Here is a 15,093-nt window from a genome sequence, read left to right on the forward strand (position 1 = left end):
TGCTGACCAACCTGCCATGCTTCACTGTAGGCTCTTGTTTTGCATTCATCAGTATACCACCATAAATCTCTTCTCAGTCTGCATTTGGTTCCTCCCCCCTGCTTTCTTAGCATCCTAATGTGACTGCTGTTGTCATTGTGACTTATGTCTGGTGATAGTTGCATTATCTCTTGGACCCACCTATTAATGGTTGCCTGTAACACAAGAAGCAGTTTTCTGTATTTATGCAGTTAAAGAGACAGAGACCTGGTGATCTGACAAAAATATTAACATATTATCATGTAAGAATAGTTGTTGGATGGCGGTATGCAAACGTGTTTCCATAGCCTCCTAGTCAAGATTCAAAATTAAGTAAAATAAGGTCTTTGTCAGAAAATGTCTGCCCTCTTCTTTTATTTTTCAATACATGTACAGTATTCAAAACATTTCATGTTTTGCATCTTATCAAGCAATGAAATAAAAATCTTACAAATGTAAATTCATCTCATCTCATCTGGTATTCTCTCACTGCCCCCACAACCGGGTGGGGGGGGCAGCAGCCTCAGTAGGGAAGTCCAGACATCCCTCTCCCCAGCCACTTCCACCAGCTCCTCTGGATTAATCCCCAGGTGTTCCCAGGCCAGACGAGAGATATAATCCCTCCATCGTGTCCTGGGTCGGCCCCGAGGTAAATTGTTTAAATAAAATATTTTCTCTTACAAAACAGACATGCCAAAAACACTCTTTAACATTCATGAAAATAATAGCCATTCACTGCACCTTTCTCCAAGTCACACATCATGAAAGATGTCTGTGCTCAGCAACAGACACCGTGCAAATAGGAGGTCATATCCCATAACAGAACAGTATTTACGTTTATGTACATCATAGTTTTTTTGAGCCTGTTTGATGGTTACACTGTTTATTCTGCTGGTATTCATATATTATGCATACAAACTCCAGTAAATTATGTTGAAGAGCAAGTAGGCCAGGGGAAATATGACTCTGGAGTACGAGTCAATCATGTAGCTGTTGCTCATTATGAAGTTGAGGTTTTGTTTTAAAGGGTGCCTGCGCCGTAGCCTGGTGCCTTCTGTGGGTCCAGAGACAGTAGAGTTTCGAGACTGGGTGTTCCTCTCTGTGTTTGGGGTGCTTGCAACCTCTGGGAAAGAAGTCAGGTCAATGTCATTGTCATGGAAACACCCATCAAAGACCATAGCCTGCGTGGCATTGAAGGAGCTGGGGTTCTACAGAGACAGAGGGACGAGAACAGAGAATGTTAGGATTTGAGGACTGGCAGATGGCAGCATAGTGGTTTCTGTGGGTCAAATAAGTCACATGAGATTTAAGAAGATATTAAAGGTCATGGAAAAGGGAATATGAATGACCTTTGTCTGCTTGAGCTTCTTCATCTCTTCCACTGTGGTGAAGTAGTTGACTGCAGCATACTCAATGACTGACAGAAAGACGAACAGGAAGCTTGACCACAAGTAGATGTCCACTGCTTTGACGTAAGACACCTGAGGCATGGATGCTGAGACTCCAGTGATGATGGTGGACATTGTTAGAACCGTGGTGATGCCTGGGAACAGAAACCACCAGTACAACACTGCATGAGCATTTAAAACATCGATTCACACATCATGGGTCACTTGTCGTGGCTGATTAGTTAAGGCGATGGACTTGAAATCCACTGGGTTTTCCCCATGCAGCACTTAGAGGAAATTAGCCTGTTGTAGCCAGATTAAATTCTTATCAGAATATGAACCAACTGGGTTTCATTACGGGCTGTGTTTCAGCTGATACAGAGAAAAGAAATACCTCTGCACGCAATTGAATAGTCATTTCCTTGTTAACAAATTCAGCTCCACAGTGCTCAGATAACGTGTGATTGGTTTGGGAGATTTTTGCGGCATAATCACTTCAGATGGAGTACATAACAGAACAGATAAGATAAGTTGCCAAGTCTTTCACAATAACTGTTTGATAGTCACTTTTGCTATCTGCCAGCAGTACTATGCTAGACTATTTAGTGGTTTGTTTTACAGCATTTTTGCATTATTTGTTTTTGTTACTTTGCACAGTCTTAATGTTGAGCTAAACTAAACAGCTGCTTCTTAATGTTTAGAACATGGACATGTGAATGGTATATGTTTTCCCATTTGAATCTTAACAAGTAAGTAAGTGAGTAAAGTAAGTAAAATAGAAAAATGTCTGCATAACATGCATAACATTGTCTGAGTACCCAGAGAGACACGGGCAGGGACAGCCCTCCTGTCTATCCAGAAAGACACCCAGGACAGCATCACCATTAGCATGGTGGGGAAGTATGTCTGAAGCATGAAGAAGAAGATATGCCTCCTTAGAATGAAGTTTATGTAGAGCCGATTGTACCAACCTGAAACAGAGACAAAGGCACAGAGAGTGGAGTACAGGAAGTAGGAAACATTATCTGCAAAGGACTGTTTGAGTTGTGAATCTGAGAAAGAACAAGATGAACCTACAGAGGAACCTAGAACTCAGACGAGAGAGTAATTCTTTTCTGGGTCAGAGCTGTTATATAATGTCACATAGGTCAGAGCAGATAGGTCCCCACAAGATTATTTCAGAGATTTCTGAGAAGAGAATCTCTCAGGCTTCATTTCTAGCTTTCTTTTTCACACTGAGAATGTGGCAGTAGAAGCAGGCAGCATTTCAAAAAGTGGGCTTAGCGGTCATATAACTCTGAAATGCTTAAATTGACAAAACACATAATCCTTCAGAGGCAATATTATATAAATAAAAAATCGAATGAAAAAAAGCGATGTAAAATTTGCAAAAATTCGGTTTTGGTTGTTAAACTTTGACCGCAACAGATGTTAAAATGATAAATGTCTTTAAATATGATTTATTAGTGAGTCAAAAATGAAAGCTCAGGATGTTTAAACCTACAGCACATTTGATTCTTTATTTATAGTGCAATTTATTTATTATTTGTTTAATGTTAACATGAATCTGTAACTGCCATAGGTCACCATAAGTGTAAATGTGAAGAAGCTAAATACTTTGTGTAGGTATAAACATCTTAAACTTGACTTTTATTAAAATAAACAGTAGGGGTCTGGAGCTCTCTGGTTGTTTCCAAAATGGATACCACTCAGAGGGCCCCAAGACTCAGCCCTCACATACCAGTGCTGCTGTAGAAGGCAAGCCCAAAGGAAGGCTGGAAGTCTTCAATAAAAAACTGAGAGAGCACGATCTCGTCAGTCCTTAATGAATCGTTCCCGTTCTTCCAGTAGAGCATTAGGTCGTTCTCATTGTAAGCATCTTCAAGAGAGGAGAGAAGGGGGGACCGGGGAATGTGGGGGAGGTGGACACCTTCACATGTGGCCTCTCTTAGTAAAGTCATGGACGTTTTTCTCAGAGGGGAGGAGAGAGCTTGCAGAAAGAGGACTCCCGGCTCTCCTCTGAGATCAGATCCATGTTTCATCTATATAATCATTTGAGACAGACAGATAGAGAGATGACAGTAAAACGCCAGAAACACACAAAAAAAAAAAAAAAAATGTGATCTCTAGTAATTCCCAACATGTATTTTATAATGGACACGCTGACCGACTGTAGATTTATTTACTTCATGCAAAAAGTAGATGTTGATGATTACTGTGTGTGTGTCAAATATGATGATGCACTCTGAGCTGCACAGTGAATGTGCCTGCCCCGACTGTGATTTGCTAATAGATATCCAGCTGTGTCTTTCAACAGCAGCGTGGATGCTGTTCAATAATTCAACAAGCTAAACGCATTCTTTGGCCACCATCTTTAAATTATAAAACAGTGTACCACAGGTTGTGTAACATGTTTACTACAAAAAAAAAAAAAAAAAAAACATTGGGCAAGCACATTTAATGCAGGAATTAACGCTATTTTATCCTATCTGGCATTCATGAGCGGCCATGCCCCAGCTGTAGTCTAGTCTGATACTCACAGCTCTCCAGCTCCAGAGAGCAGTTCTGTGTATCCAGAGGGAAACTGCTGAAGTCCATCGAGCAAAGTGCGGTCACAGTGATCCTAAAACACAGCTCGCAATTAGAGAAATGACTACAGCAACAAAGCATTATTAAATAACTGCAACTGTGTTTGCAAAAACATGTGACTTTCAGAGTTCATTTGCTGCATTTCAGGATGTCAAAATAGTTAGAAAACAAAACTACTGGACTGCATTTGAATAGTTAAGATGTGGATGGCGACATGAACCGATTTGTTCATTCAATAACTGCTTCTGTGTTTGACACAGCAATGCACTAGGGATGACACCATACTGTTGACAGCTGTGGCTGAAATGGATATGATGAATGCGGACTGACAGCTTACAGCCCAACTCCTCTTCTTCCTTTCGAACTCTGCTTGCTAAACCCTAAAACTCCGGACAGACATCTGTTTCAAAAATGACATTTAAGTTGTGACTCACTAAATTACATTTAAATGTGCGTATAAGGATAAAGTGGGACTTGAAAGAAGTAATACAGTCCTTGTCCATTTAAACAGCTGCGCCAGAGCTTATATGACCAACAGCTTGTTGGGGCCAATGCTACTCAAACTTAGCAAACATTGTTGCCTTGTACAACTGATCAGAATGAGAGAATTCAGTATACTTATGTTCCCATCACATTTCCACCCTATAGGTTACAGTACATGTGGACCAGGTGCAATTTTTGGAATGTTACCAAGAGCGGCAAATGCACTGCATATCAAATTCCACAGAACTGTACTGGTTTAACAACGGTGTCACTGACTCATTACAACACAGGTCCTATTTACTCTCTAAGTTACGGTTTGGATTATGTGGGTATCTGCTGGAGTTTTTCCGAATCTCACTCTTTCACAGTGCCTCTTCTCCATAGAGCCAAAAGTTGCCCATTTTGTCCTTTCAGGTTTGAAGATGTTTTTCAGGTGGAAATTTAAAACAACAACAACAACAACCTAAGACTAAACTAGGGGTTTAACTAACTTTACAAAATATTCAAATGCAAATTCAATGTTCTGACTGCCTTTGGCTGCTGTAGCTGCTTGATGATGATCTCTTCAACAAGATCATATTTTTCTTTTCTTTTTACCTGACACTGTAGAGGATGTTGCCATCAGGATAAACCCTCAGCATGATGTTCTCCATGGTTGTATCATGGATAAAAGAACGTTTAGAGTGGACAAAGAACACGTCTGGAACCCAAATCTTCTTCACAAGACGAGCATCGAAAGTTCGACTCTTGTTGTTGCTGGAGGGAAAGGCCAGGCGATCATCCTGCCAGTAATGCCTCAGGTAGAGAGTCATGGTGAAGTCCTAAAAGAAGAGAAACACTGCTCTCCAAGTCCAAGCGTGAAAAGGAGACTGTTTGTTTTCGATAAGATGAGCTACACTTACCATGTTAACTTCAGATATGCTGTCAATGCTCTCCACCTGGACGTCAATGCCGACGGGAATAGCTGAACCTGCAAAAGTTCAGACTTTGTAATACATCAGCTTTAAGCAACAGTTGGATCACATCCTCTGCAAATCGGCCAGATCTTATGTATGTGTAAATCCTGCAGTTTAGCCATAAGTCAAGACATAAGCCACACTTGACAAAATGCAGGATGGCATTATGCCTCAAGCATGATGCATCAGCTCAGACATTGATATAATCTTTTACCAAATGCCGTGGAGTTGCAAAAATTATGAGCAATTCACAAGTGGTTCTCTAGGGATGAAGAAGTAATGCTCATCCTCATCTTCTCAGTTTGCTGCTCACCCAACGAGCATAAATAGGATGCTAAAAAATATCTGAAGGTGTTATATATTCATCTTTATGGATGAATTAGTGGTGAAACCACAATATGAAATACTTGGCTGGACATTTTTGAATATAACTTCCCAAAGCCGCTGTCACTACCTCTCGTCATGAGGCCACATAATGTAGATTTAATTTGTTGGGAAAACCAGCAAATCTGTTAAAATCTAATCTGGCCTGTGGTAATAAAAGGCTTACTAAAACAACCTGCATGGATAAAAAAATATCCAGCGTTACACTGTTGACAGCCTAGTAATAACACTTTACTCATTCATTTATATTCTTTAACTTCCTGTTTCATTCTGAATTTGAAGCCTATCTCAGCTTGCTCCAAAACAAATCACTGCTCTAAGAACTTTTGTTCACTTAACCTGAAGAAAACCTGGAAGAATACTTAGAGTGAATGGAAACTGTTCAGATTGGGTTAGAGCGAGAAAATAAACTTCGTTCTACATACAGTAAGCCTATGCTACCTCTAACAAAAATAACAAATGAGGAAGCCATGTAATGAGATTCAGCTGCAAGCTTACATGTAGCAGCCTGCATGGTCTAAATGTAACTGAATAAATTTAGTACGTATGTGAACAATACTAGATGGTACTCCTCAATATTTCAACCTTATCATTTGTGTTACTCATTGTACATTTTAATTTTGGGCTAAATGTGGTATGTGTATAGTTCCTATGTTGCTGATGTTGTGAAGGGGGCTTTAATTAGTTAGGCATCCCTGGAATGCATGTGCTGCATCGTTGTTGATATACGTTTTAGACATTTCCGTGTGATTTGCATATACCTTTATTTTCTTTCTGGTATTCTTGTGTTTTGTAAATTGCTGCTGTCAGGACGTCAGGGACAATGCCTTACCATCCCATGGGCGATGGCCACACCGAAAGGTTGTATAGAACCTTGGAAAACACAATCATGGCCCTACCACCTCTGGCCAAGCACTGGTGGCCAGGCCACAGTTGCAGACACTGACTTTGCCTGTATGGCCCATGAGTCAACTGACTATGCCCTTTTGTACCAGTGGATGTTGTGTTCCACACTGTGGAGCTGGACAATGACATCACACACTATGACAGCTACGTCAAAAGGATGAGGGATGACCTCAAGGAAGCTCTCAAAGTGGCTCAGGCTAATGTGGTGTCCAGCCAACAGCGTTCAAACCAAACTGTACAATATGAGAACAAAGGGCAAAGATACTGAAGACAGGAACCAGGTTCCCTTGGCAAAAAGGGTGAACATGGCAGCAGAAAACTTACTGACAGATGGGACCCCGATATCTGTACTATAGTATCCTGCGATCATGAGATCAACAAAAAGGAGCCTGGGCTGGGCCACAGTCTTCCAGTGACCGTGGCAGCTGGAACAGTGGCAACAGATGCTATCTAGAGGCTAGACAGACCAGGTTATGCAGTGAGTCACATTAGGACGAGAGTAGGTCATATAATAAGGCCAGTAAACAGACTTATTTAGAACATGACAGAGAAAAACACAAAGGCAAACAATGTGGTGAGTTTATTTTTGTAAAAACGTCATCGGCATTAATGAATGAGATTCAGCTGGAAGCTTACATGTAGCAGCCTGCATGGTCTAAATGTAACTGGGTAAAATTAGTATGTATGTGAACATTCTTAAACTTAATGGTATTCAGCATTTCTACCTTATCTGTTCTCCAGCAGCTTCACTGGCTCCCTATCACACACGGCATCATCTATAAAATCCTCCTCCTAACATCCAAAGCCCTCCACAACCTTGTCCCTCCTTACGAACTTCTCCACATCAACACACCCAGCCGGACTCTCAGATCATCATCATCCATCAACTTCACCATCCCTCCTGCCCACAGGACCACGATAGGGTCCAGAGCCTTCAGCCGCCCCCCGCCTCTGGAATTCCCTTCCACCCAACATCCGTAACACTGACACATTGACAATTTTCAAATCCCATCCCAAAATCCACCTGCCCATACAAGCCTACCCACCCTGACTGTCGCACTCTCCAGATTTTTTATTATTTTTTAACCAAATCTTTTATCTTTTCTGTAGTTTTTAAATGCTTTCGATGTCTGCTATGTATATTAAACCCTGTCTTACTTTGTACGGTGTCCTTGAGCATTTTGAAAGGTTCCTAAATAAAATCCTTATGCAAGACACTGAACCCGAGTACTGATCCATGGTGTTTGACTGACTGTCTTAAAAGTGCTGTACTGCTTAAAACATATACTGAATACATTGCAACGCAATGTGAAAGACAGTCATATTGCACTACCACATAAATATCCACTGTAATAAATATGAAGTGGAATGGGTCTTATGTCATCATCCAGTTTCAGAATCAGGTTAACGTATGAAGTGTACTGTAAACATCCAGCTCCCTCTGTGCTATTACCTAATGAAGGCTGGCACTCAAACCATCAGTGCAGGATCACAATAGAGTAGTGAAGTGGGAGGGATTATATTGTGTTTTGTGGGGTTCCTGGAAGAAATGTATTTATTTTCTTTTTTTACAGTGTTAAATCGCTGACACTCTTTCAGCTATCTCTCGGTGTCAACAAAGATAAAGCTCAAATTTGTTGATTAAAATTCACAAGTTGAAGAATGTTCATGATATTTTAATGAGACTAACGAATAGTTGATTGTAACGTCCCTGATGCTGCTGGGTTTAGGAATGAGAGATGTCTTGTCATCATTTTGGGTTTTGTTTTGTTCTTGAGTTGTCCTTTTCCCACTTTATTTTGTGTTTCAGATAGCTTTACTTTCTGCTCTTTTGTTTTTCCTGCCTATATGATTGTTTGCCCCTGCCAGTGTTGCCAGATCAAGCAGTGTCATGGCCACTTGAGTGGTTATGATTTTTATTTGTGGGTAAAAACAGAGTTGAGTAAAGCAAACTAAATTTAGGCTGGTTTGGGATCATTTTGTTGGTGTTTTTTTCTAATAATTTTTGAATGCTAAATTGTCACACAACCAAAGTGCATTTACTTCTTTCAAAAGTGTTTATGAGCACACTGAATGTGCTCTGCTTGTGCAAAGAGGAAGGTGCCCATTGTGTTGTCTTCATGACAAGCAGTGTTTGGCACAGTTGTTCGAGCTGTTGCTTGAACAACTGTGAGTAGAGAAGTTAATTTTTTCAAACTTTATTTAGAACTCAGTCTACAATGAAATCAGACACAATAATTCAAAGCATCACTTAAAACAGTAATATTAAAGGAGAAATTGCTGAATAGGCCTATCCGTGGAGTACATGGTAGTAGCTACATGTGCGTAATTGTGGTAGCTGGCTGCTGCAGTTTGTTGCTGTATGATTTATATGCTTGGACTACATTGATTTTTATGATAGAAAACACTAGAGTGACAAATCTGGTGGGTAAAGGTACAAAACAAAATATCGATCCAATATTTTGGGTGCTTTTGTGCGAATTTGCTGGAGTTCTTTGAACAGCTTTTGGGTTGGAAACCATCAGCTTTATCTGGTGACAGTGGCTTCTCACTAGTTTCTATTGTGTCATGTTTCCCCCATTAGTTTTTGTATACATTTATGCTAAGTTCAGATAAAGCCCGTGAACTTGTGGTTCTGGCATAGGAAGTTGTGTGCAAAAACCATCTGGCATTCAAATGGTAACATCACTTCTGAAAATGAAAACAAACTTGAGAACATGAACCATATCGAAACTTTTGGGGGTTGAAGGTGGAGGTCAGGAACATAAATTACTGCTTTATGCAGATGACATTGTTGCAGTGGTGACAAATCCACTGAGTTCATTACCACACTTGTTGGAAACTATCCAGTCATATTCAAATTTTTCAGGCTATACTATAAATTGGGATATATAGTATATGTGCCACAATGTGCCGTATGCTACTCATATATGGTGGGAAAATCTAAACTGAAGTGGATCCCTAAAGGTTTGAAGTGAATCAGACTTAGCCGAGAATTTGCAGAGATGCCTTCAGAGAACTTTTCCAGTGTTACAAAATATCCAGACAAGTTTAGAAAAATGGGAGAGGTTGAACCTTCAACTCTGGGGAAAGGTTAACATTATGAAAATTATCAAAGCCCTCCAATTTAACTATGTGTCTACCACTACCTACTATTTTTAAAAGATACAAAAATGTAATCAGACAGTTTTTATGGAGAGGGAATAGTGCCAAGATTAAATAAAGTAAACTATATGCCCTCAAAGACAAAGGTGGATTTTGACTCCCAGACCTGTGACTATATTGTCTCATTTGAACTTGCCAAAATTGCTAAATATTGGAAACAGCAGGAAAATGAAGTGGACTGCATAAATATTGAGAACAACATATGTGCACTGTTTAATCCAAAAGAGTGGTTAACTCAGAGAGCCAACACAATAAATCCTATTCTTATTTAATCCAGAGAGGTCTGGGTGAAGACGTCACCGTATTGTAGAACTGCCACATTATAGTATTGGGAAAACACCTGTATACTGGAAGTGGCGGTACTCTAGCAGCATACATATGTGGACTTTTCTCATGAACACAGTAAACAGTACCCCATTTAAAGGCAGAAATGGTAAAGACTCCTCCCCATATACAGTTCTTTGTTTGTTAGTTTAAGTTCTTTAGCTGTTTGTGACCTTTGCTGAACTATTGTTTGCAAAAGCAGACATTCAATTCGGTTCAATCCAGACATAAAGAAAAATCAAGGTGGAAGTATGTTACAGTCATGTAAACTGGTCACATGACAACATCCCCATATTTACATTTGTTGTGATCTTAAAATTAATATTTTGGGAGATTCTGCTGCAATAACCAATAACTTGAAGGGGGTGAATGTGAATCAAACTACTGAGAAAACTTCCATTAAGATGGCTGAGATTGAACCTACAAAACTTCCTGACTGATGAAATGAGCCTTCAGAGTTCAGTTATTGTGTAATTAGAGAGCCGTGTGAAAATGTTAATGAAGTGCCTCAAGTACAAGAAAAGGCTGTTTAAAAATAAAGGAAATATTAAATGATTTTTATTATTGTCAGGGGAGGTTATTTGATATAATAGCAAAATCAAATTAGAAACAAAATCCAGACCTGTGCTTAGATGCACACACAGGCACAGAATTAGGAACACAGTTCAGATTATTTTATCCTAACTACAGTCTGCAGTCATTGTCTCATGCAGCAGATAATCTAGGTCACCAAGGGTTTTTTTGGGAGGCATAATACCAAAGACAGCACGGTAACCCACATTAACCCGAGTGAGTTGCTAGGAAAGCATGTGGTCTTTTATTAATAACTGGACAAATAATTAGAATGTAAAATAGCAGTCAAATTAAACAGATGGATTGGTGAAGGGAACGTCTCACCTCCAAAGCCGGGACGCATAGCAAAGTCATGGTCTTCTATGCGAAGCAGTTGCTCCGATTTAATTAGCAGAGACTTGGTGCTGTCGAGCTTTTTAATCTTAAGATCCACTCGCCTGGAAAACACACAAAAAACACAGCCTGTGTAAAATCTCTTTTCTGTCTGTCTTTCTTTCTCTGACACACACTTGGAACAGAAATGACATCTGGTCAATGGAGTTAGTGGCGGTTAATTGGACTTTAGCGCTCTGATTAAAACCAAAGGCCTTGAACCCAAAGAAAATGAGTTATTTTGCTTTAAGCACATTGACACAGAGATAGCACACTGGGTTGGTACTGGATTAGTTTTTCGACTGACTTTTTTTTACTGTATTCGTAGAAATAAACCATTGTTTTCAATTAGCTACAATCTACACCAAATTTCTGTACAGTACACAGCCCATGATCCTATCCAAGGCCTGCACTTGCCTTGATCAAGCATGCCATTAATGCAAAACATTGGGATTAATTATGCATTATGCAACCATATATTTGTGAAGGCACCATAGTGTGCAGAATAGCATCCAAAAAACTAGATATCAGGTGTCAAACAGTCAGCTTTATCTGGGGAGGTAGGTCCATTATTACAGAACATCAAGCAAACATACAAGAAATCTGACTTTGGCTCACCCTCCATGCTTTTGTTTCGTGTTCTCTCCAACGTACACCTCCTTCTGTCTCCTCTTGTTCGGGAACTGGCTGCTGTTGAGCTGAGTGACAGGCCACAACCAGGCCAAGCACATCAGTCTTAAGGCCAGGAGGGCCACTCTCATGGTTAAGCTGGAGCTGGAAAGATGAGAGGAACCTAAATGTCCCTCCCACTGCCTCAGTGTCTCACCCAGGGAATGCGACAGCTGTCCCCGTACTCTACCACTGGCATGTCCATGTCCCAAGCGCGCTCATAATTCTGCCCCACCGCGCGCACACCCAGCTGCTTCCGCGTTATCCTGCTCTCTCATCTCCTGTAACATGGTGAACATCAGCTGAGAGATCCAGTGCTTAGCTCCAGTTGCATCCCCTTGGCTGAGTTTGTCACTGTGCCATCCCTCTGCTTACGTCTCCTGACACAACATGTTGCTCCGACTCACTGTCCCCACCCTCTGATTTAAAACCAAATATCAATTTATTCCTATAATGACAAAGGAATAGCATTAATTCCTCTCTAATCTTCTTTTCTGTGGTTGGTGAAATCTTTCAGTAACCTACAAACTGTAGGCAGCAGAGGGCGGGGACAGGGGGATAATACAACCAGCAGTTTCATCATCATTCTGGCCAGATAAAAATAAAAAGCCTGTAGCCTACTTTTATACAATGTAGGATTTTCCCTGCAGTTGCACTCTGTGCTGGTGGGAGGACGCAAATGATCAAATGGAGAGGAGACAGATGCAAGCATATGTCAGGGGCAACGTTGCACTTATGGCTCCTGAACGTTTAGCTTTCGAGGCAGATGATACGATTCCTGAACTGACCTTACCTCACTGAGTCTTGCAAAAAGGAATAACAGTACAGCAGTACACATTTCAGACAAAGGTTTAGAAACAGCTGAACCTCCCTGGTGGCATAGATCCCACTGTGGTCCAGCTTTGTGGTTTAACTTTTGTTTAAAAATAGGATAGAAACGCAGATGGAGGGACAAACCAAAAAAAAAAAAAAGAAAAAAGAAAAAAAGAATGAACACCATTCTGATACAATAGAGCTTTGTCTTGGTAGACATGTTGTCTTGTCACAATAGTCATTGTCACGTGCATTAATGACAGCTACATTCCATTTAAGGGCGGCCCTGTTTTTCTGTATGCTATGTCACTGTCATGGCTTACTGAAACACTTATAATGGAATTAAGCCATCATTAACAGAGCTTTCCCTACCGTGACAAGTCAAAATATCTACTGTGAAATAGGTCTATCCAAACGAGAGAGGAGTCATGTAGCATCTAGCCTTTTTTTCTGAATGGACACTGAACAATGATGAGGAAGAAGAATTACACAGCAGCTAATCAGAGAGCATTTGACAAACAAAACAAATTCTTGTTTGGCTCATGTAATCTTCTTTTCTTTTCTTTTCTTTTAAGTTCCAGGCCATTTGTCACAAGTTATTAATCTCTCATTGTTTCAGCATCTTTTTCTCTCAGTCAGATAGTCTGTGTTTTTTATATTGCATTACTCATTGTGAATCACTAACATAATAACCATGGATCATTGTACAGATATACATATTTTTTACTGATGATGGGGTCACCATATACTATATATAAAACCCATTTTCAAGGTGCATGCTGGATATTTAATATGCTGATGGCCTTTGTATATCCACATGAGTTTGAATACATACAAATTATCCTTTGACATGATTAAGATTAAAAAGCCATTTGAAATAAAATTAAGAACATTTGAGGGAAAAAAAATAATGATACTATGTCTGTAAGGAAGAAATCCACACCCAGAACACAGATGAAGAAACTTTTGCAGAATCATTGAAATAATCAAAACATGGACAGCACGACTCTAGTGGCATGCTCCCTTTAATCTGGGATTAAAGTTGAATGAGGGCAGACATGAGCAATGCCATCTTAAAGAATCATGCACGTGGACCTCAGTTCACTTGCACATGTGAGAAGCCACAGCTGCTACACAGCCATTCGCTTGTGGGAGTGACGTCCCATCTGTGCCCTCTAGAGGTCATCTTCTTTCAAACTTTGGTAAGAACAGACGCAGTCATGTGCCATGCTTTGTGTTAATGACCCAGTGACCCACTATCAAATCAATGCATATATAGTAGGAATATATTCCAAACAGTTCTGCTAAATTGAAATAAATCAACACATTTTTTTGTACTTTGAAATTCTTAATGAACAACAAGAGGGACTGTATTCTGTTTGTGATAAATGTTGAGGCATTAAGCATTAAAGTGCAGCATTGTATTGATAAAAGAATGAAACTGCATCTATTTATAGGCATCTAATAGGTGCATGTTTTAACAGAAGGCATCCAGAAAAATACACAATATTTTTTCAGAATGGTTGTATCACATTACTGTGAAATAAACAGATCACCTTCCTTTTTCATTCATTCATTCATTCATCTTCTGTAACCGCTTGTCCTGTGTAGGGTCACGGGGAGGCTGGAGCCTATCCCAGCTGTCATCGGGCAAGAGGTGGGGTACACCCTGGACAGGTCTCCAGTCTATTGCAGGGCTAACACAGAGAGACAGACAACCATTCACACTCATATGCACACCTACGGCCAATTTAGAATCACCAATGAACTGGAGTACCTGGAGAGAACCCACGCAGACACAGGGACCTTAATTTTTATGTAAAAGAAATGTATTTTGTTTATTCCATTCATGCTACATGACACATTACTGTGTTTTCTGTCACACTGAGCATACATTTTCAGTTAAGTTTTTTAAGTCAGTCAGTAGAGAAGCCATGTACCAATGTTGTGAATATAGTGTATAAAAAAGGTGCTATAGGTGTTTTAGCAAGGTGTTTCAGTGAAGCTGCGGTGTGGTGGTGTGTTCACATGTGGGCTGGTTAAACTTTTACCTGAATGGTTAATTAGTCAGTGTTTCATTAGTGTTAGGCAGGATGTAAAGTGGAATCACACAGAAACAGTTCACTGCACGCCTCTGTGCTTTCACACTCACACACACGGCAAATAACAGTTACAGCTTCAACACCTCTGCACAGGTCTTCTGATATGGCAGAGGCACATCGACTCACGATCTCGCTGCTCTTTTTGTTGGAGAAATTGTTACTGACAAGCTCAAAAGGTATTGTACTTAACATCCCTTTGTACAAATATATTTTAATGTGTTTTGTAAAATCTTTATGCAGTATATATTCAAATGGTAAACTGTAGTAGTAAATTGTCAGTTAATTTTAATTTAAGACAGTCAAAGAAAAAAACTCATTCATTCACAAATCTTTGCAACAATCCAATGGTAA

At 40.0% G+C, this 15,093-nt stretch overlaps 1 protein-coding gene across 1 annotated transcript; it reads right to left on the bottom strand.

Moving 5' to 3' along the window:
- Positions 1-279: 279 nt before the first annotated feature.
- Positions 280-12,172, bottom strand: gabrr3a (gamma-aminobutyric acid type A receptor subunit rho3a). The gene is made up of 9 exons (XM_084564848.1): positions 11,777-12,172; positions 11,111-11,223; positions 5,381-5,448; positions 5,076-5,299; positions 3,947-4,029; positions 3,148-3,285; positions 2,225-2,377; positions 1,368-1,561; positions 280-1,226 (listed from the first exon to the last, which is right to left on the bottom strand). Exons 1-9 carry the CDS (start codon positions 11,917-11,919, stop codon positions 924-926), a joined length of 1,419 nt encoding a protein of 472 aa, XP_084420974.1. The 5' UTR covers positions 11,920-12,172; the 3' UTR covers positions 280-923.
- Positions 12,173-15,093: the final 2,921 nt, after the last annotated feature.

The sequence above is a fragment of the Chelon labrosus genome (assembly GCF_963514085.1).
Source record: "Chelon labrosus genome assembly, chromosome: 17".
NCBI classification, from domain to species: Eukaryota; Metazoa; Chordata; class Actinopteri; order Mugiliformes; family Mugilidae; genus Chelon; species Chelon labrosus.